General features: G+C 49.4%; 1 protein-coding gene across 2 annotated transcripts in view; it reads right to left on the bottom strand.

The window, feature by feature from the left end:
* Positions 1-7,416: 7,416 nt before the first annotated feature.
* Positions 7,417-23,506, bottom strand: part of APCDD1 (APC down-regulated 1) — a 30,250-nt gene continuing 14,160 nt past the window's right edge. For both annotated transcript variants that reach the window (XM_059039476.2, XM_059039475.2), the window contains 3 exons: positions 21,472-22,003; positions 9,658-9,979; positions 7,417-8,491 (listed from right to left, as the gene is read on the bottom strand). In XM_059039476.2, the coding sequence (XP_058895459.1) occupies positions 8,040-8,491; positions 9,658-9,979; positions 21,472-22,003 (1,306 nt within the window). In that variant the 3' untranslated portion in view covers positions 7,417-8,039. The remainder of the gene's footprint in view (positions 8,492-9,657; positions 9,980-21,471; positions 22,004-23,506) is intronic.

Raw genomic sequence — 23,506 nt, 5'->3', positions numbered from 1 at the left:
TCATTATGACTCTTTGATGGGAACCAACCTTGTGTTTACGATTTGAGTTACTAGGAGACAGTCTGCCTTTCATTAGCACATAATAACATCTCACTTTTATGGGCCATTCCTTCAGTTCCTTTTCTTCATTAGATTTAACTGAAGGATGAAAGTCCAATGTTGCTCCACAAAGCCCAGGAAGGAAGATCCCTGTGTTTCACACACTAATTGAACATGAAAGCCACAGACTTCAAAGGTGCACACAAATAAGAAAATTATGTTTTCTAAAGATACTTGTACCAGCGAAGGGTAATTTCAGATGGACCCAGGGTTTCAAATTTAAGAGAAAATGTCCATACTGGGACTAGATGTGGGTGCGACACAGGCACCATTATGCATCTTCTACAAGATGCACAAAACGTCACCCAACAGCGCGCGGCTCAGCAGGTAGTGTGCAAGATTATGGAGCGTCCAAATTCCTGAATAGAAACGAGTGTGCTAGCCAAACTGAGCAATAAGTAGGTGGAGTCTTCTTTACCGAAGAAGTTTCCCAAGGAGAATCTCTCTCTGCTTTCAGAAATAGTTGTTCTTTTTCCTGAGCAATTAATTTGTTCAAGTCATATGAAATTTTAAGTCATGTTACCTCTTTGGCTTCTAGAAAGCCTGACATTAACTAGGGCTCCCCTCTAGGGAGGGGCTAAGGTTTACCAGCACACCCTGAGAACACCCAGGTCACATCTGGATTGTTCTTATTTTTGTAGCCTTTGATTTTGTTTGCCCAGATGCACTCAGCTATTTTTATATTCTACTTGGTCTCTTGAATTGTAGGTATTTCCGTAAGCTGCCTTGAATCATTTTTGGAATAAAGTGGGATAAAACTAAGTAAATAAAGAAAAATTGATTGCAAGTTAAAAAACTCAAACTATTTAACCATGCTAAACTACTGCAGTAAGATCTAAACTAATGCAGTAAGAGCAAAGCCAAGAATATACATTTTCAAAAGCATAAAGAACTGATAAGCAAAATATAAGTTTAGAACCACGCCTCTATGCTAAATACAACCACCTGCTATCAGACCAAGGTGATGTTCCCTATTTGATCTTCCCCCCGAAAAGATGTCGAATTCTTGAAGCTTCTTGGTTCCACATGGAAACAAAACCCAGTGGTCATGTCAAACACACCCCAACATCTTGCCCTGCAGACTGATCTGGTTCTTTCATTGCAATTAAGTATCTTCTGTGAGTTTTGATAAGCACTGAATCTGTCAAAGGTAGAATATTTTAACAAGTATCTTAATGCAGCATCTGTTATTTTGTGGATTATATATGATGCATGCCTTGGGTGCCAGACACGAGGTGGGTAAAGCTGATGTTGCATCGGAATAGCTTCTAGATAGACGCAACCAATACATACATAAATTATTTCCTTATTAAAAAATATTGATTCTTCTTAAGTTTCTTTTAGCAATGGTTTGTTGAGTCCTGACATTTCTATGCCGTGCAACATAAAATTTTAACTTCTAAATATTTAAGGACACCAGTGCCAAAAATGAATGTCTTATTTTTAAAACTATAATTTATTAGACCAGAGTTGGTCTAGAATAGGGGAAGTAGTGGTAATAATATTATTTTCATTGGTCCATCTATATCTATGATATTTTATTCAGTATTTTAAGAGAACTGTTAATTTTCCAAACTGAAGCTTAACTAAATAAGAAAGAATGGAGCAGTGATTTGCAGCACTGGATGCAAATCGTATTAGGAAAGTGTGAAAAAACTTTACCAAAGAACAGAATTAGTGAGAACAGTTATTTGGAAGCCTGTCAAGTGGAGAAAGAGTCTAATTTCTTCTGACAGAACTAGGGTCTTGGGTGGAACTAGGGTCTAATATTCATCCCAATATTAGAAATAATTTTTAAAGAATTACAAATGTTCAGAAATGGAATGACATGGCTTGGAGGTTTCAGCAATGTTTCTGGAAATGTTCAAGCTGACACTGGATGTCTTCATGAGTTTCAGCACCGAGGGGGTCACTGCATTGGGTACGTGATAGAACCAGATAGATCCAAATTTTCTTTGAGTGTAAAATCCTCTGTTTGTTGCAACATAATTGTTATTTCTAGATGGTGGAAGGGCATAGTCTAACGATTGGTTTACTTAATGTTGGTCATGTTAAAATAAGTGAAGAATAATCAAAATAAATATTTGAACCTTAGAGAAATTTTTGTAAGTCATGCACCTAGGATTAGCTAAACTGTCTGCACTGCTGTGCTGTATAGCATGACTCCTGGTAAAAAGCAGCTGGGCTGTGCCATCGGCCTGGAGGAAGATGCTGGGATTTCACAGACTTTACAATAACAGGTTGGATAACTGTTTTATTTTATTTTATTTTTATATTGGAGCATAGTTGATTAACAATGTTGTGTTAGTTTCAGGTGTACACATGAGTAACTTTTTAAACTTGTTTGCTCATAGACGTTTGCATGTGTGGCCAAATTTTGCACAGAGTTCCTGTGAATTTTTATCACCACCATTTTCTCCAATATCCCAATGCTCTTTGAGTGAACTGTAATGGAGAAGATAACTTACTGGCTCTCTGTAGTCTGGAAAAATGATGAGACACAAGGCACCAGTGAACAAGTGGGCAAAGTACCATGGTGTTAAGGCCTCCATCACTCCTGGGGAGAAAGGTTACTCCAGAAATGGAAAACATGGTTTGTTTTATTTCCAATCTGGCCGCTCATTTGAATTCATATTCTCTGCTTTATTGTGCTGAAAATGACACGCGACTTCTGCCTATCTCTGGATCAATCATCACTTTGATGTTTTATTTATTGATGCACAAAAGGACTTGCCTTTCAACTTTGTAATCTCTCATTTCAATGGAATTTTTCAAAGTATTAAGAGACTAGCTCTACAGGACTGTCTACCCGGTTGGAAATTGGCACAAGATTCTGAAGTGTTATTGGTGCCCCTGGGTGTTTCCTGCCATTTAGTTTCAAGCTAATAAGGAAATGCAGAGGCTGGCTGGAGTTTGCTATGAATACTGTAGGTAGACATTTGTGCTGGAACACACTCAAAGAAGGTTCTTTAGAGAATGCATTTTATCGTACCAGGGACTTTGTTTCCTTGGCTATTGAAATGACTCTTGTTTGGAAATCAGAGCTATTTCTCATCTTTGACCAGCTCTTTTGTGAAGTCTGCACTTCCATGTTTATACCATTCATTTATGACATCATCCAGTTGTTTCCACAGCAAATATTGAGAAGAGAAAATAGAAAATAGAATTTTTTTTTTTGAGAAATGTCTATTCAAATCCTTTGACCATTTTTTAAAGCAAGTTATTTGGGGTTTTTTTTTGTTGTTTTTTATTTTGCTGCTGCTATTGAGTTGTAGGAGTTCCTTATGCATTTTGGAGATTAGCCCTTATCAAATATATGGTTTGCCATATTTTCTCTCATTCCATGGGTTGCTTTTTCCCCGTTGATTTTTTTCTTTGTTGTGCAGAAGCTTTTTGGTTTGACATAATCCATTTGTTTATTTTTGCTTTTGTTGCCTATGCTTTTAGAATCATATCCATGAAATCATTGCCAAGACCAATGTCATGAAACTTTTCCCTTATGTTTTCTTCTTAAGAGTTTAACAGTTTGGGGTCTTATGTTAAAGCCTTGAATCCATTTTGACTTGATGTTTTGTTTTGTTTTGTTTTGTCTACGGTGTAAGGGTCCAACTTCACTCTTTTGCATGTGAATATCCAGTCTTTCCAACACCATTCGTTGAAGAGACTCTTCTTGTGTATTCCTGGCACCCTTGTCAGAGATCAGGTGACTGTATAAGTGTGGGTTCATTTCTGGGCTCTCTGTTCTGTTCCATTGCTCTGTGTGTCTGGCTTTGTGTCAGTACCCCACAGGACTATGGGTTTGCAATAAATTCTGAAATCAGGAAATGTGATGCCTGCAGTTTTGCTCTTTTTCAAGATATCTTTGGCTACTCAGGGTCCTTTATGGTTCCACATACATTTTAGGGTTGTTTTTTCTATTTCTGAAAGAAATGCCATTGAGATTTTGATAGGAATTGCATTGAATCTGCAGATCTCTTCAGGTAGTAGGGCCATTTTAACAATGTTATTTCTTCCAATCCATGACCATGGATGTCTTTCCATCTATTTGTGCCTCCCTTAGTTTCTTTCATCAATGTTTTGTAGTTTTCAACGTACAAGTCTTTTACTTCCTTAGTTGAGATTATTCATATAATGAAAGGATAACCTATGAATTGGAGAAAACATTTTTAAACCATGTATCTAATAAAGGGTTAATATCCAAAATATAGAAGGAACTCCTACAACCCAACAGCAAAAAAACCCACACACAGTCACCCCTCACACACAACAGACTGCACCATGTGGCTCTCTGAGCCCATGAAATCTTGCCCCTCTGAATTCCAACGTAACAGCTACATGGGATTCCTTAAATGAAGGGGTATGGGATTTCTGGGTGGTGTTCTCCAGGGCGTAGGGGCCACAGAGGTGGCTGTACAACAAATGTCAGAAACTAAGAGACCCAAATGCATCCATGGAAACCATGGCCTTGCTCTTTGAATGAGAGGCACTAGTTAGACCCTGAGACTCGCTTTCCAGTGGGCAGTGAGCTTGAGTAAAGGAGATGTATTTGTCCGGCCTCACACCCTTGGTGGCTGACAACTAGGTGTCAGTTCAGTCTCCCCCAGAGGGATGTTGCTGTATTAAGTGTCGGCTCCATCACATCTTAGCCAATGAGAAGTTGGAGGTCATGACTTTGCCAATATTCTTCCTCGTGATAGTGTTAATTCTGCCTAATGACACCAAGGAAATGGGGTTGTGATAAAACAGGGGCTCTAAATACATCAGCAATTGTCTACCCTGTGAGCCAGAAACACTCTTGGATCATCACAGGGATTTGAATAATTCAATTTGTATTTTAGGACATGTGATTCTCCTACTGGTATGAAAAGAATGCTTATGCATTTTCTCCAGAATCTAGAAATCAGTGGGAAACATTTATTATCCAGCTGCCTTTATTTGCTCTTGATGCAGTCGTATCCTAATGAAGGCTGTTTGGGTTCACGAACCCTCAGATGTCTCAAAAAGGCCAGAAAAGTCTGTGCGGGGGAGAAAAGAGAGGACCTGCTCTCCCTGTCCCACCCACCACCCCTTCTCCCCCACCCCACCTGAGGTGGTCCAGCATCTCCCTTTGAGGACAGTGTCCTGAAATGCCTAATTATATGCTGTCTGTTGGCTTCTGTAGTCCATTGCCAGGGACCCAGTATGTGTTACAGGGATGGGATATACCATTTAAAATAAAACATCGTGATGTTTGCGTGGACGGCTGTGAACATCATCTTTGTTTTCAAGAATATATTTAAAGCGTTGGTGGACTAGAGAACAGCGCTCTTACTATCGTAAAGCTTTTCCTTCAACCAGGAACCACAAAACTCTTACACTCAAGCTGTTTCCATCAGGTGTGGCTATGAGGCCCCATCAAGGATGCCCTGGGCTGCCAGCTCCTCTAACAGGGATCCTTTGTGTTGAGCAGCGCAGAGAGTCACCCTGGTGGGCTGCACAGCACGGGAACCTGGAGACCGACTACTTAGGATGGACGGCGCCCGGCAGTTCCAGAGGCTGGACGTGATGGGTGATGTTCCTCTAGGACAGACAGCGGGGCTTGTCCTGTCTGAACAAACTCCCTTCGTTCTGTACAGGAGACACTGGGACCCTAGGAAACTCCTTCCTGAGTCCAGGGTCAACTGGATTTTATAGAGTCTGAAGCCTAGATCACAACCAGATTGCATTGCTGCCCAAGGTTCAACTTTCTGATGCTGTGCCTGACCGGCCTGCTTCTGGAGGTGAGAAGTCTAGTCCCCAGAGGCCAGCGACACCTAGGAGAGTTGTCCTGTACTCACTCTCTACCTCCCCCAAATCTCGGAGTTACAGGAACCACCCACTTCTAACTTAGGGGTTGACTTGCCAGGGCCCGAGTGCCTGTCATGGAGTATTTTCTGCTGGTTATGGAATATTCTAGAGTCAGCCATTCCTTCCTCAGAGATAGCATCTTGGTCTTGAGTTAAAATTTCCAACTCTCAAACCTTAAAGATTGGTCATTATGTTTCTTCAAGGTGACGGGAAACCACTTAAAATGACGATCTTCATAGGCTACACAGGCAGTTTAGTTTTAGGATGTGATGTATGTGGTGAGATGGTAAGCAAAAGGCATAAATCCAATCGACAATAATTTGTGAATAAACGATACTGGTCATTCTCTGTAGTGATCTGTAGTGGATCAGAAAGTGAATTTCATGTCATCCCTAAGACACATATACATATAGTCACACACTGTATACACGTTAATGCCTATATATTTGGGTATATGTGCCTATGTGTGTGTGTATATATATATGGAGTGTATGTTTAAACAGTGTGAATAGCTAAGTCCAGGTGAGTGGCTGTGAATTACGTGGCTATAAACCTATCATTTTTATGGTAAATCACTGAAGTATTCTCTAGCAGTGAACATCGCTTTTTACATAATTTTATTATATTCTTTAAAGATAGCATTAGTATTAATTAAATAGATCCACAGGTAAAATGTGTATTGTGGGAGTATTTTTGACATCTCTGTTTATTAAACTTGGCAGACATTAAGTTAGTACTTTCATTTGAATAAACCCCCTCAACCACAACGTAAAATATCATCTAGAGATAAAGCACTGTGGTCCTCCACGCCCCACTTATAACTTAATATCACAGCATCTCGTAAAGGTAACTCTTAAATATAGGTGTGACTCTAGACCTTGACCGTGGTTTCCACACTGGTCTTTAGTTATGTCCAGGCTTTCTGTCGGTTATTCACCATTTCCCTCCATCGGTCTCCCCTGGCAACCACCTCTGGCGTCCTGAGCGCACCATTCGTAATAATCCAAAGTGACACGCAGGCGTGACTCACGCACCCTCACAGACTCTGTAGAAGGTGCCCTGAGACCCTCTGCAGTGACAGAGCTGGGTTGGGCCGGCCCGGCCCGTGAGGAGGGTGGATGGTCTCGTGGGGCACCCGGCTAGGATCCCCCCACCGCCTTCTCTGCACAGCCAGGCCCGTGGCACCCAAACGTGGCCTCTGAGTCTTGGTCTTTGAAGTGACAGAGATGGCACAGTGCAGCTCCAGACACGACGTGAGCCGGGATGGGGTCCCACGGAGATGAGGCCAGACCGAATGGGCACTGCGTCACTCAGGTCAGCATCATGCACCGTCACCCTCCCTGCACTGCTGCTCCTGTCCGTCTGTAGCGGGACAGCCTCCATCTGACACGTACTCCAGCACCCTGTCCCCCGGGCAGGTAGAGCAGCGTGCATCCTGCAGCCGCCCAGAGACCAGCACCAACATCTCCCAACAAGTGAAAACAACCAACGTTTAAATGACTCTGAAACTTTAATTACAGATACTTTTCAACATTTGAAAGTGTGGATTTGCTCTCTTTTTGCATAAAGCTGTCAAGGTGGTTCCGTTACACCAGTGTCTTGTCCTGCACCCCTATCTCTTCTTTATTTAATCAGAGGTGTCTGGATCGCAGTCCCAAACCAACTCTGCACTGCATTCCAGGTTGGAAAACTCGGAGAGTGAAACAGGCTCAAAGGAGCAGAAAGCAACCGCAGTGAAGCAGAAGGAAAAGCTGAAGCTGATATCTGTTTCTCCTAAGTTCCCCCCCGAAATGCAATAATAATGAAGAGGAAGAAAAGAAGATCGAGCTCTCACCCTGTTCCCTCTGCCAAAACGCTCGCCTCAAACTCTCTGCGGTCTTAAAGTGCAATTATATGGTGAGGACGCCCGGGCCCGGGATCCGACTGGATGGAGTTCAAAGCCAAAACTTCAAACAGCTCATGACTCAGGCCAGGCGGGCGGGGGCCAGGCGGGGAGAAGGACTGTTCTCAGCCGCTCAAGTGCATCTGAGGAAGAAGTGTCTTTTCTTTTTGTAAAGAAAATCTGTAAATTGTAAGGCATCCCGGTTTGGAAAAATCAAACTCTGTAAGCGCTTCTATCCAAGACTGTGCCAGGGCTGCAGAGTCCAAAGGCCAGCGAGCCCAGCCAGCAGCAGGGGACACGGGCCGCTCCCGGGTGCCCAGCTCCGGTGCTGATGCTGCCCGGAGTCCTCAGAGAAGTCCTCAGCCCTGGGCGCTGAGGAGGCGCACTGGACCAAGGGCATCTGGTAGGATGTGGCTCTCTTCTCGGGCCTGTCCGGGCTGGAGCCGTCGCTGGGCCTCTGGCCATTGAAGAGCAGGTAGTGGCCGCGGGCATCCTGCTCCATCTTGAAGATCTCGTATTCCGTGTGAGGTAGTTTGATGCCCAGTGCCACACAGCCATTGGTGTGGGTCACGTCCTGCTGGACACCCACCTGCCAGGAGCCCTCGGCCCCGCACTCGTTCCCGTTGAAGACATTGAGCAGCGAGGCAGTGGCCGCGTCCATGGGGGTGACCTTCATGTGGTTCACTGCCAAGGACACAGGACAGCTCCGTGACTCAAGGATGCTGGGGGCACCAGGCCTCACAGGCTTCTGCTCTCAAACCCACCCTGCAGACCAACTCGCCAGACCACAGCCCACAGAAAAGACCCTCAGATGGAAAAGGTTCCATGTCTGGACGTGACCGGTGGCCACACCAAGCACCCTGAAGGCGCCACCAGGAAAAGTCCAGCCCATCTGGCAGTAAATGCTGAGCCCAGACTACAACTGACCAAGCCTGTTCCTGTGAAGTCAGACTGTCCCCAAGGAGTGGTCTCTGGGGACACTGCACTTTGGGATGGACACAGTATTCAACAAAAACTGGCATTTGTTTTTATGAATAGGTTTGGAGGTTTTTAAATAGTTTTGGTGTCAGACACCTATATTAGTGAGCAGTCTATACTGGCCCGTAAATCAGGCAACTAAAATAAATTAGGTTGCAAGCAAGAAAAATATGCTCAAATCTGTTCCATGGAAACCCCAGCCCTTGTAGAGGACCGCTTCTGAGGCTCTCCCAGGGGCCCATATTCTGCGTACACATGAGAGCTTTGGAGGGGACTCAGACCCAGACAGTTGTTCTCTGGGCTACAGCTACCAAAGGCCCATTGTCCCTAGAGCCAATCTTCCTCCCTAAGGTGGGGTGGGGGGCAGTAAAATGCCCCAGGGCTTATCTGGGTTGGCAGAAATCCTTCATATTAAATGGACTGAATCACAGGATGCTATCCTGGGAGGGGTATCTAGGCCAGCCCTCTTATTTGTCCATGACAGGGTTGACACCTTCCTAAAAAGATGCACAAGCTTAAAAAAAGTCTCGAAATAGAGATCACAAGGCCCCCACCACCCCTTGCTCACAGCCTTGCAGCCTGGAGAATGTCACCCTTTACCTGCCTTACTTAGGTGATCCCTAGGCATACCGCCCGCCCACCTGCAAGCACGTGGCATCTTCTCAAGGGCACGACGGGCACACTCTGAGCACCTGGGCGTCACTAACGCCAGCTCCGAGGCTGCAGAGAATGATGCAGGCAGGCAGTCCACTCCCCAACATCCCTAGCAGAGAAGATGCCCTTTACCCCTGGCTCCGCCTCCACAAGCACGTCCCCAAACTGCTGCCATGACCTCGGGGTGTGGGGGGTGGGGGGTGGGGCAGGAGCCCTACCTTTGAACACGAACTCCGTGCCGCCCATGACCCTGGCGGAGTGCACGCCGCGGCTGTAGCGACCCTTGGCGTAGATGGTGAAGGTGGGATGCTTGCACACGGGGTCGGAGTAGTGGTAGTAGTGCCCCTCCCAGGTGTGGTTGTTGTCGTGGAAGATGAAGTGGCGCGTGAGGAAGAGGACCTCTGGCCGCACCTCGCAGCGCTGGCTCACCCACTCGCCGTGCAGGCCCACCGTCAGGTCCGCCTTAGGGGGCAGCAGGGGCGGCCGGTGCTCGTCCGACCGGTGGATGATGCGGCAGGCGATGCAGGCGCGGTCGTGGTTCTGGAGCCAAAACACAAACCCCGGGGGCGGGGGGGGGGGTCAAGTATCCATGAGAGCAGTGCCTATGCGCTGCCTTGGACGGGGCTCACGGCAGAGGCGCCGGCAGCCCCGGAGGCACCGCCATCTGTCACCTTGGTACCCCAGGGGCAACTGGAGTCACAGACCGAGTGTGTGTGTACCTGCGTGTGCTCACAAGTACATAAGTGTGTTTGGCTAACAGTAGAGCCTTGCCTAAATATTTCAGCTGTGATCTGGACCCCCTTTAGAATCCTGTTACGTTTTCAGACCATGTGTCCTGGACACTTGATTTCAAAAAGAAAGGCTGGCATCACCTCACCCCAATTAGGATGGCTACTATCAGAACAAGCAAAAAAGGAGAGCATTGGCGGGGCCGTGGAGAAACTGGAACTCTCGTGCACTGCTGGTAGGAACGTAAAGGGGTGCAGCTGCTGTGGAAAAGGATCACCTTAGGACCCAGCAACCCCACCCCAAAGAACTGAAATCAGGGTCTCAAAGAGGTATTTGTTCACCCACGTTCACAGCAGCATGATTTGCAATAACCTAAAAACGGAAACAACACAATGTACATCAGTGGCTGAGTGGATAAACAAAACGTGGTCTAGACACACAGTGGACTATAATTCAGCCTTAAAAAAGAACAGGAATCGTGACACACACACACGTTGTTACAAGGATGAACCGTGAGGGTATCATGCTGAGTGAAATAAGCCGGTCACAGAAGGACAAATTCTGTGCGATCCCACTTATAGGAGGGACCTCAAGTCATCAAATCCACGGAGACAGAAAGCAGACTAGAGTTACCAGGGCCTGGGGTGGGGAGTTCGTGGCCAGATGGAGATGAAGATCGTATGACAATGTGAATGTCCTTGATGTCACTGCACGGACACCTAAACATGGCTAAGATGGTAAATTTTATGTGACGCGTATTTTACAACTAGATTCTTCCATTAAAAATAATTATGAGACACAAAAGGAAAAAAAAGGACAGCGCTCCAGTTGCCGTGGGTGACACAGGGCGCTGTGTAGTGAAGGCAGAGGTCCCCATGAAGGAGGCATGAAGGACACAGCCCCAAAGGAGGCAAGAGCAGAGGCCCGGAGAGGCCGTGGGCACTCCTGTCCCTACCTGCGTCTGCTGCCCTGAGGTCTGGATGGTTTATGGGCTCTGAATGCTTCCTGTTTTATAGCTTCACGCCATCTAATCAGTGCAAGAGAGTGGCCGCCCTGTCTTTCGGGAGTGCCTCTCTGGCCGGGCCTGCTTATAGCACCAACATGGACCTGGCACAAGGGCTAGGACTGCCACCTAGAAAACCTCCTCTGAGTAGAGTAGGGGGGCCCGAGACTGCCAGCCACGTAGATGCCGTTTGCCTGGAGGGCTTGGGGCTCACACAGAAAGCCAGGTCTGGAGACACAGGAGCCGGCTCCTTGACCAGACAGACTGCCATCCGCTGTTGGACCCAAGTCACCGGAGGCCCATGTGCCAGGGCTGCCTCCCTGGATGGGGCATCCTCTCCACTACTCCCCCTCCCACGCAGGTCTGTAAAGCCTCCTGGGCTGCCAGACACCAGCCACGCTAGAGGCCCATGTGAATGTGCCTGGTGCTGTGGCAGGAGGGCGACACTGGCCCTGCCCCCTGCCCGGGGCCCACCGTGCAGCAGCTCCTGGTCCAGCAGCTCCTGGCCTGTAGACAGGGACTGACAGGTGGCCACTCGGGCAGGCAGGCACTTGTTTTCTGGGCAGAAATCCAAACCTCCAGGCCTTTCCATCCCCGGCACTGACTGCATGCGGGGCTGCGGCAGTTCTTTGGTTGAAGGCTGGGCTGCCTGGGAGAGGAGGTGAGAATTGCAGGGGCCCAGGGGTCCCCAGCCGCCCCTTCCACACTCTCCTCCCAGGACAGCTCGGCGCCCACTGACAGTCCCTGTGCTCAACAGCTGAGCCTGGAGTTGTCATTTACGGGAGAGGAGGTTTGTTTGGGGCCTGCAGGCAATGAGATCAAACGGGCAGCGCAGAGACCTCGCTGTCCTGGGGCCCATGTGTCTGTGGGCCTACAGTTTCCTACCAAGGCCTCTGGGACACAGGGGAGAAAGTGCCCTGCAGCCTGTGGTCAGCAGTGAGCCATCTGCAAGCTACAGCAAGGAAACAGACAGGAAGGACATGTGTATACAGCCCACGAGGCCTGCACTTAACTGCACAGAAAGAGATGGTTCCGGCCTTGGCAGGAGATCCACCGGCCGGCGACTGCAGCTGCGTATCCTGGGCATGTTACTAATCTCTCCTTTTCAATGTCCCCATGCATAAAATGAGCACTGTTACACATGCCTAAATGCCATAAGAAATGAGGATTAGACTAAGGTGGGTCCCACTTGGGATCCCAGAACCACTACGAGGAGAAGTTTCTCGGCGTGGGGTTGCATGCGTGCATGGCACTCGGTGGGAAGACCAAACAAATGGCACGTCTCCTGCTATATGTGCCACTATCTTTCAAACGCATGACAGGGTGAAAAAGACACAAATTTAGTTAAAAGAGAGCATCACTGAATTCAGTAATTTTGCCACTATGTATTTTCTTGTAAACTACTAGGAAGCGAAGGTTCCAATTTTTTTACCCCAAAAGGGGGTTTTTATTCAAAGTCTGGGATGGAAAGTTAATATGATTTCTGTAACGTCATATTAACTCCCGCACCCAGGAAGTAGCCCCTTCCTTAACGGCTAACAAGCATTATCATGATCAGCACCTTGATCAAACTGTACCTGCTGCCCCTGCTCCCGTGCCCCAGCCCCACATGGTCTGTGTGAAACCAGCCCTGTACTCAGACTCAAGTCTCTGAGATTTCACAGACAGGACGGGGGAGTGGGGAAATCTGGTGCCAGTACCTGTTAGCCAGCACGCTGAGTGGTGCAGGAGACGGCCCTGGAAAGAGACAGGAACCTCTGAGAACACACGCCAGGCAGCTTCCAAAACACCCACGAGGAGCTATGGCTCAGCTACTCCACTGGGAGCTCGCCAGCTGGAAGCTTGCTGACTGCCCTCCCCGCAACACTCGCTCACTGAGCGGATCCTATGCAGTCCATGTGCACTGCAGGTCCCTACACACCGACCCAGCCTCCATCCCCTTCTTCCTGTTCTCCACCACTAGGTTCGCTATCTGTGATTTGGGAATTTAAAAATATCAGTTGTGACCACTTCATTTCTGGCCATTCTAGGAAGACATGAGTCTCAATCACTGAAAAGATTTGTTTCCTCAAATACCTATATCATTCAGGAAGTGTCCAGAAAGCTTCTTAGATTGAGCAGGAGGGGCAGGAACAAGGGGTCTTAGTTCTTGCAAGAGCCACTGCTCGGACGACACCAGGGATCAACTGCTCTTCAGAAAAGAAACCGGCTCGGAGGGGAGGGGGCACCAACGTGGGACCCAGGCTGTTCCATGCCCAGCACGCTGGCATTTGGTGTTTTTCTTTAAGAACGACAGGGCACAGGTCCTGAGCTCCGAGGTGAGCATCTGGCTGGGCTGTGGTCCTTCAGGCGAGAGATGGTCCTGGCTGAAGCGTTTCTGGTCGGCAGCAGAGAAAGGCAGGCCAGGTAGTTTCAGGGAAGCTTGTCACCCATCGGTTGGGAAGGACTGGGAGGAAGCTGCCCCTTGGGTATTGGTCTTACCAAATTCCTGAACTAGCTACTTTACTTCATTGTGGTCAAACATACATAACATAAAACTTCCCATCTAAGTAATTCACACTGTCATGCAACCACCCCATCATCTCCAGAACTTTTTCATCTTCCCCGACTGAAACTCTGTCCCCATTAAATACTACTCTCCATCCCATCCCCCACTGTAGCCCTTGACAACCACCATCCTACTTTCTGTGTCTATGGATCTGACTACTCGAGGCCCCGTATATAAATGGGATCATACAGTATTTGTCCTTCTTGTAAGTGGCTTATTTCACTTAATGTCCTCAAGTTCATCCAGGTTGTAGCATGTGTCAGAATTTCCCTCCTTTTTAAGGCTGAACAGTTTTCCACTGTATGGATGGACCACATTTTGCTTATGTATTCATCTGTCAATGGACACCTGGGTTGCTTTCACTTTTTGGCTATTGTGAATAATGCTGCCGTGAACATGGGTGTCCAATCTATTTGAGAACATGCTTTCCATTCTTTTGGGTATATACCTAGAAGTGGAATTGCTGGATTATATGGTGATTCTATGTTCAATATTGTTTTCCACAGTAGCTGCACCATTGTACATTCTCACCAGCAAAGCACGATGGTTTCAATTTCTCTACACCCTCACCAGCAGTTTTTTTTTTTTTTTATAACAGCCATCCTAATATGTGTGACGTGCTATCTCACTGTAGTTTTGATTTGCATTTCCCTCATGATTAGAAATGTTGAGCATCTTTTCATGTGCTTACGAGCTATTTGTACATCTTCTTTGGAGAAATGTCTATTCAAGTCCTTTGCCCATTTTTTAATCGGGTTGCTTTTTGCTGTTGTTGAGTTGACTAGTTACCATTTTAACCAACTCTTTAGCTGGCATTAAGAAACCAAAGATGTCATAAATCTTTGTGTGGGAGTTTTGGCCTCTCTGTGGATGCTGTCAACAAGGAGACAGTTTCAGCCAAGGCTGAATAAAGGGAACACCTTTCTGTTTTGTGGACAGATTTTTTAAAAAATCTGATTTGTACTCTTAATTACCACTATCCTTGGCTTGAATAAAACCCAAAAGACCTACAGGAACAACCATGGAGAAGCAGAAATTAAGGCCTAGATATCGTACTGGCTCTGAAGTTTCTCTTTTCCAAGATGCTTTTCTTAAATAGCGGCCATTCACAATGACTAAAGGGGAAGAATGTTTCAACATGAAGAGTGATCTGTACCATGAAATCTCATTTGCTTCATGAAGTTACTCTGTTTGGTCCATGCTCTGATCCATGAGTCTCATCCGAGAAGCTGTCTTTCCCAGGCTCTCCCGTTAGGCTTCACATCACTCCCTCCCTTGCATCTCAGATAGGCTATTCTAACGTCAGGGTTCCTGTGCACACAGAAGCTGAGGGCTAGAACCGAGGGACCAGAACGTGTTCCTTGCTGTTATTCTTTACACCAACTATAAAAAGCTTTCATTCCTGGGCGGGGGGGTGGGGGTGGGGAATCCCTATACCATTAATCTCTTAAGAAAGAAATCAAGCTTATTCTAAAAACGAAAATGTAACATCACATTTTATCAGTCAGCAATGACCTAGGTAGAGGGGGGTTTTCCCACTGTGCTTCCTGATCCTGACCCGGCCCTGGGAACAGTTAAATAACACAATTTGCACGTACAGGGCATTTGATGCTGGGGAAGTTCGAGAACATCATCTCCTTATGCTTCTCAGTCTCCCAAAGAGACCACAGTACACGTTGCAGATGAGGTCACCGAAGCACAGAGAGAGAGAAGGACATGGCTCGGAGGGGTCTGGGACAGAACTCGGCTGTGGGGCTTGCCGAGTGCTCCCTTCGGGCCCCAGGCTGCCCCTTCGGCTGGGGTCTGCAAGGAACATACATCTCCCTACCAAGGGCTCTGGTCCCTTGAAAAGGTCCTCTCTGGCCGAAGACTGACACGGTTCTCTAGGCTCTGCCCTGTTCCCTGCCGACATTTATTTCTGGAGAGCTGGTTTGTCAGCATTTGCTGACGGATCCACTTGATTCCCAGCATCTTCCCAGAATGGAAAAAGTTTCTTGACGTGATCTTGTCGTGAATAAGTCAACTAGAGAAGCAGCCTGCATAAGACATTTCTTGGGCTAAATGTTTTGTTTGAGGAGGAGGAGAAATGGGGAGAGATGATGAAATGCCTCTTGCTAGAGCTCTGCTCCCCCGGGGTCACGTTTCTCAGGAAGAAACCTCCACGGATGGCCGAGGATGATGCTGAAAGCTGTCTTCCCGAGTGCCATTCACCACATGTGTGACTGAACTGCAGGCGCCCTACGGTAGGTCTTCCTACACGGACATCCTTCCGGGCTCCTCTCCGTGACATGGGAGCTAATTTGAGGCCAAGACCAGCACCCTCCCGTTTTCCTATGTCCCACGACACCTAGGAGAATGCAGTAGGTGTGATACAGGTTCATGGCTCACGGGCTGATGGATGGTTAGAAAGTTGTCCTCGGATACGTAACAAGATGAACAGAGCAGCCAGCATTCATCACAACCGTGAGCGCTGCCCGCATTGTGGGAGGGGCCCCTCGGGGTGCCTTTCAGAGCTGGGATCCTAGGATGTTGTGGACTCAGGCTCATTCTGACTTCTCAAAGGAGCCGTGATGATTCCCCTTTCAGAAGAAAGTCAGGGAAACGGCCGTGGCCACACAGGTTGGGTCTCTGTAACTGTAGCCTCAGAGCCACACCCGGAGGCTGGCAGTCTGTCTGACCAGGCCGGGGCAGCCAATGCCACATGCACAGGGCAGTGCTTGGACCCCCTCAGCCTGGTCACCACCTGCCAGGAGCAGGTGGCAGGCGTTGAGGACAGAAGGACTTAGCCTCACAAGGACTCTGCACAGCAACCCTGTAGCTGTGATGCAACCACCACAGAGGGGCCCGAGCTGGAAGGACGACGGAAAAGGGTAAGAGAGACACAGCCAGTTCCTCGGGGCCTGCGTTTGGTTGCCGGGTCTTCCGTGAGCGAAACCGACAGAACACTGCGTCCTGGAGGGAAGAAGAAGCATTGGTGGGTGCCCGGAAGCAGCAGTGCATTTTCTAGAAATGGGATTTCCATGAAGTTTAGACTCTGAGATGTGAGCTCCCAAAGGCCTTTCCTGTAAATCACATAAAAGATAATTTCATCTCCACCTTGCCTGTACATACACACTTTGCACAGAGCCCAGAGCTCGATAAAAGGACCATAAGAAGAGGGTTCTTCAATACAAATGACTATAAGAATGGTTACAGAAGAAAATGCTGATTAAATTTTACTTGTTGGATTGTTTCTTCCCCTCCTATTGATTTAAACGCATTTAAAGAGTTGAAGGAGACTCATCTTCATAATCACATTGGCTGTAAAGGCAGCGGACCCGACGTTTGGCCCCCTTCTCCCCCTCCCTCTGCCCACAGGGCTCTCGGCCAATGCCCCGCACACAGGACTTGACCCAGACTCTCCAACGATAGACTTCCTGCCACCCAGGCATTCACGCTGTCCTCTCAGCTTCCTAGACTTTTAAGGGATGAAATGTTTACCACTTGCATGATCCCTGACAACAACAACTTCCTGGTCTGCTGACTCCTTAAATAAAACTCTTGTACTCAGGAATCAAGAAAAATAATGAACTGTTTCTGCACTCACAGCAGAGGCCAGTAGCTGTGCAGTGTGGCAATAATGTGACTCTTCATATTTCGACCCAAATAAAATGTCCACATGAGCAAGCCTTTCGGAGGCCAGAACCCATTATCTGACCCCCATCGCCGGCTCTTTTTTTCATCCTGTGGGCAGGACGTGCAGCCTGGCAGTGAACACCCGGCCCTGGGGGCAGGGTCACGGTTTTCTGTAAGGGGCATCCTGATTGAACATAAGGTGGGCTTCTGACACTGTCTCGGTCGTGACTCCTTGAATGCCCTGGTCTTCTACCACCTCTTCTGACTACCATCACCTCCGCAAACCCCTCTTCTCTTTGCCCTGCACTGACAGAAAGGGCAGGGACAGTGATTCCTCCGTGAGCTTCGGGATCCTTCTACTTGTGCACCTGTGACACCCACTTACCCACCTCGCAGGGAGCCACGCTAACCACATGCCTAAGGAGAGACCCCTTCCTGCTGCAGAGCTGCCTCCTGGAGCTGGGCAGAAACTCTGATGTCCACAGCCACGTGGTCCAAAGTCCCTCGGATGTCACAGATGTCACCATAAATCTGTATTTCTCACATGCTCTGAGGAGGCTTGGAAAGACAAGCTCTCTCAAAAAACAGATGACTGTTCACAGTCCAGAAGCCTGCAGGGAACTTAGGAGAGAGAGCACACGAGTACCCCTGCTTCCTCCCAGCGGTCCGGCACCCCCAAAACACTCTGCTGTGTTTCCGTCTCCAAGGGGCAGCCCCACTATCAGCATTCCAGACAGGCTATTTCAGAAACGTGGCTTGGGGAGAGTGGTCTGGTTTGCAGGCAAGCCCTTTGATTTACGACCCTGTGGCCTCATCAGTGCACGGTTTTGGAAAAAGACCAATTCTGCTTGCTTGCAAGTATGATCCTGAGGCCCTGGCATTTCCAATGACCCCAGCAATCATTTGCTCTTAATTACTTTTGATTCTGCCAAGGAAAGAGGGCACCTGACTAACCCTCCACCACACAGGAATCCAGGTCGAGGGTAAGGGCTGCCCTGATGCTAAACTCGATTCTAGCAAAGCATCTTCTTTCAGGGTTATTTGAGGGGGTCCTGTTTTTCTAATGAAGAGTAGCCAACTTCATCCTGAAAGAATTCTCCCAGCTCACTTGATTCTCTTCAAACATCATTTTTTTTTTTGCCGAAGGGCTCTGAACCTCACAGCAAAGCTGTATGAAGCTTAGAAAATCAAGTTGATTTTAAATCTCTATTTTTACATGGTGTCCCCTTTCCAGAGGCGCTGAGACTAGTGGTTTTAAACTCAATTTAGCATTTAAACTAATTTTCAGCCAGGTCTCTACTGACTGGCGATTAGGGAAGGTGAAGGGTTCAGAGGGGGGTGGTGAGGCCTGTGGTCTGTCTGGATGCGCCCCCAGCCTTCCTCCTTCCCGGGTCTGTGGGAGCCCAGCGGGCAGGCAGCACCTGGGGCTTTGGAAAGGCACCAGCGGCCAAGTCCACCGATCCCTTCTCCTAGCCGGCGCAGGGGGGGATCTCAAAACTTCCTGACTGCTTGCTCACTGCAGGCCAGGATGCACATGCCAGGGACAACAGGAGAAGAACGGGCCCCTTCAGCTCCCAGAGCCACGCGGACCTGGGCTGGCCTTCGGGGGAGAGCACAGGCCAGGTCCTGGACGCTGGCTTGCGTCTACCCAGCCCCTTCACCAGCTTCATCTGTGGCCACAGCATTCCTCCGAGCCTTAGAATCCTGCCTTTTTGGAATCTGTTTTGAGTGTGGTGATGAAGTTTTGGTAGTACAAGATCACGGCACAAATCGCAGCAGGTGCAAAAACATTCACAATGACAAGTATCTTTCCCCCGGCCACACTGTCCCCCTCCTCTGAGGCCCTCACTGTCCCACTGCAGAAACACTCTTTCCTGGATCAGCTTACCTTTTTCTTTTATTACTAGCTTTACACATGGTATCACACTGTTCATGCTATTCTGTACCTTCCTTTAAAAAAAAAAAGGCTTAACAGTGTGTCTTGGATAATCTCCAAGATCCAAGGTTCTTTCCACCCTTAATATTTCTTGAATGAGGGATTGTGGCCTAGGTTTAAAGAGTTTACTTCTTAAGAATCTGGGGAGATGGTCCCATAACTGCCCCTGCAGAGGAGGGAAGAGAAAATGGGAGTGAGAGGAGGGGCAGAGACGGAGGTAAGACAAGAAAGGTGGTTGTGGGTACTCCTTTCTTTTCCAGGCCTAAGGAGAGCTCAAGAGATCAAAAAGCCCACGTGGGCATCCGCAGGTGAGGACACGGAGTCTGGATCCAACAACATGCACCAACAGCCCAAGGTCAGGTTCAGAGTGGAAGCAGGTTGGTCCACGCTGTCTGCTGCCTCCTCTGGGCAGGGGGCCTCCATCCAGCCTCCTCTCTCCTTCCTGGGCCCTGGCCACCCTACTCACCAGCATCCTCGCTGGAAGGTGAGCAGGGCTGAAGACTCTGCTTCTGGGAGGATCCTCTCACAGGCTCAGGCCAGGCTGGGTCAGGGTTCTGGCTCCCATGGGGTTTCTGGATGAGCTGCAGACCGTTTTCACTCACAACACCCTTACTCCCGGAGATAATGTGAACGTTGGCTCCACTGTGCTCAAAGAAAGCCAGATGCATGTCTGAAAATCCCGTTCCCGCTGCCACCTGACACCAGGAGTTTGGGGAGAAGCCTGTTAAGCTGCAGCATCTGGATAAGGCGGCCACCTGCAAAGGTCCCTCAACGGTTCCTCCGTTTCCCAGAAGCCGGGCCCTTGCCCTGGTGGCCGCCAGGCAGAGTCCCGTCCTGGTGCCTCTGCATCGGCTGTGGAGCAGGCAGAGCCCACTGCCTGCCCTCTCCCTGCGAGGACGCCTGGGGTCCCCGGGGCAGGAGGGCCGCCCTCTCCCTCGCAGCCCCGCCTCACCTGGCGCCTCTAGAACGCGCAGGGCACAGCACAGCGGACCTGGCTGGGGTCTGCACGGAGCCCAGGGTCCCCTCGGCACGGGGAGGGGACGTCCCCGAGATGTGCATCCAGAGGAAGCCTCCCCGCCTACTCGGCCTCCTGGCAGATGCCCCACAGTCATCATAAAGGCGACTTTCACGACACAAGCTCGCGGTAACAGACAGAAAGAAGACAACCGAGCGGTCCGGCGGGGCACCAGCGGTACCCTCACCAGGCATGAGCGCGCTCCAAGGACTGAGAAGAAAACAGATGCTTTAGAAACAAATAAACCACCAAACAAAAGTCGGACAAGCCCTGCAACTGGAGAGTTGCTATTCTAGAAAGGATTCCAGAAAAGCCGGTCTGACGGTGGGGGCCACTGGGGAGAAAGCCGCTGCCCCCCAGGCCCCCTTCCTGTCTCCCCAGCTTCTGCGGTGGAAATGACCCTGTTACATGCAGACACGGACTCTGAGCCCGTGGGAAGGAAATGCCTGGTGAATTCCAAGTGTAATTATGGGGACTATCATTTAAGAAAAGAACATTAGAAGGTTTTAATTGTTTCCTGCCCCCTCCATCCTCTCCTTGGGTCACAGTGATTTCTCACTTAGTCCAATGGGAAGAGTGTGGGATCTGGGGAAATAGTCCAGTGGGGTCTGGGGAAAGGTTTGGGTGTAAATTCCAGCCCTGAAACTCACCAACCGGTGACCTTGGGCAGGAAACCACCCCTCGCACCGCAGCTGCCCCCTCTTCTGCTAAGAGGGTGGTCATCACTGCCTCACAGAGTCGTTGTGGAGACAGAACAGGAGGTTCTAAGGGTCCACAGCCCCAGGCCAGCAGTACTGTCCCTGCCCCCGGCCCCAGGGCCAGGATCCCTGCCGGGCTGTGCATCTTCCCAGGTAGGGTTAGAACATCTCCACGCTTCCTGCAAGCTTGTCCTCTTAGACTCACAGAAGAAGTTCCCAGAGGGTCAGAGCAGAAGGGAGCCTTAGGAATTTTCGAGGACAAACCACCGGGGCTGTTCTGCACCACCGGTCCCAGAACAACCACCCTCATCAAATAGGAAAACCGAGGCCCCATCACAGAGCAAGGTGGTGGCCCACCCGGGCCTCCTGACTGGGCTACGTGTCCCCCGATCCAACCTACAGCCCTCCCACTCCCGTCCCCGCCAGCAGCCCCTCCATGATGCAGAGCCCCGCCCCCCCCAGGGGCTATGCAGGGTGGTGCGGGGTACCTTGGCATTCTGCAGCGGGGGCTGGTAGCTGGACGGCCTGTAGAACATCCTCTGGGAGGCGTCAGTGTGGATGTCACCCAGGAAGAGCTCCTCCACCAGGCGGTCCAGGTTGTGCTGCAGGTACTGCTTCTCCACGCGGACCAGCTGCAGCTCGTGCATGGCAAAGTTCACGGCCCGGGTGCACTCACGGCCGCCCTCCTCCCGCCACAGGTCGTAGGGCACGTCCTGCACCCAGGGACCGCCGGCGGGCACGAAGCCAGGGCACGTGCGGTTGACCAGCTGGCCGAGCCGCTCCGCCACGGCCTCTGAGTGGCACACGACCTGCACGCGGTGCAGCTGGTAGTCAGCCTCGGTGCCGCCGCGGATGATCCAGGAGGCCTGGCGCAGGCGGATCTTGCCGCGGACCACCAGCGTGTAGGTGGGGCTGGTGCAGCGGTTGCCGCCATAGTAGAACTGGTAGGCCTTGAACGTGTTGTTGTGGTAGAACCGGTAGGACCTGGTGATGAACTCGGGGCCCGACCGCACCTCACAGCTGCAGAAAAGGGGGAGGAAGACGCTCGTGAGCCCAAAGCCACGAGGAGGAGGCTCATCACAGTGCCAGGAGATCAAGGGAATGATAACAGGATGGTACTCTGGACAGTTCACGGAATCTGCACAGCAAGCTGGGGGGTGGGGGGTATTATTATTATTATTATTTACATCCCAAGGATCGTTTTAGTCTTTATTTTTTTGTTGTTGAAGTATAGTTGATTTGCAGTGTTTCAGGTGTATAGCAGAGTGATTCAGCTTTGTTCTTTTTCAGATTCTTTTCCATTATAGGTTATTACAAGATATTGAGCATAGTTCCCTGTGCTATAAGGGTGGGTATTATTACTGTCCCATTTTACAGATGGGGAAACTGAGGCACAGGAGCTGAGGAAATGTGTCCAAGGTCCCCTCACCAGCCAGCATGGGAGCCGGATGTGAGCCCGGGGAAGCCTGGCCCAGCACCCGTGCTCCCGGTCACTGCACACCGGGGTTGTCCTCCTTTCACTTTATGGACAAGACAGAAGGGCAGAATCCTGCCATCCTCAGTGCCCCCCTCGGCCCCACTCCCAGGTGGGAAGGAGGAAGGAGGGTGTGGGGCTGGCCTAGGAAAGATGCTCCCTGTGTTGTTAGAGATGTTGATTTCCTGACCACTTCCGTCATCTGGACCGTGTCCACAGCAGCCAGGTGCCAGGTGCCTGTCGTCCTGGAACGGAATCTAGTCTCAGGGAGGCACCCCTTGGAGGCCACTGGAAATTCATCCCTTACCCTGTCCAGTCAAAATTAGTTTTCCCTCTAGCAGAAAATAAAGAGGCAGGTAGGGCTCCTTTGGTTGTGCTGCTGACAGTGGCAGAATGTTTTCTTTTTAAAAAAATATTAATATTAATATCTTTTAAAAATATAATTTATTTATTTATTTTTTGTTGCATTGGGTCTTCGTCGTTGCACGCGGGCTTTCTCTAGTTGCGGCGAGCGGGGGCTACTCTTTGTTGCGGTGCGCGGGATTCTCATTGCGGTGGCTTCTCTTGTTGCGGAGCACGGGCTCTAGGCGCACGGGCTTCAGTAGTTGTGGCACGTGGGCTCAGCAGTTGTGGCTTGCAGGCTCTACAGTGCAGGCTCAGTAGTTGTGGCACACGGGCTTAGTTGCTCCGCGGCATGTGGGATCTTCCCGGACCAGGGATCGAACCTGTGTTCCCTGCATTGGCAGGTGGATTCTTAACCACTCTGCCACCAGGGAAGTCTGCAAAATGTTTTCTGCTGTGACATCAGGTAAAGGCTGGATGCCTAGGCCAGAAACACCTGGATGGGACCTTCCTCATCTGGTCTAACTGTAATCAGTTTTTACAACTGCAGCACGGCCCACACCAGGAAATGAGGGGGTTTCCTCCCTTGCATTGGGCAAAGAATCTGTCCACTCATCACCTTTAGCCAGATCCTAGTCTCAGTGACATTGAGACTTCAGTCTTATCAGTCTTGGCCTTATAACCCTGCTTGTGTCTATTATTTATAT

This window comes from Kogia breviceps, chromosome 15 (assembly GCF_026419965.1).
Source record: "Kogia breviceps isolate mKogBre1 chromosome 15, mKogBre1 haplotype 1, whole genome shotgun sequence".
Lineage (NCBI taxonomy): Eukaryota > Metazoa > Chordata > Mammalia > Artiodactyla > Physeteridae > Kogia > Kogia breviceps.
Note: the sequence above shows the minus strand (reverse complement) of the source record. Positions and strands in the feature narration are given on the sequence as shown.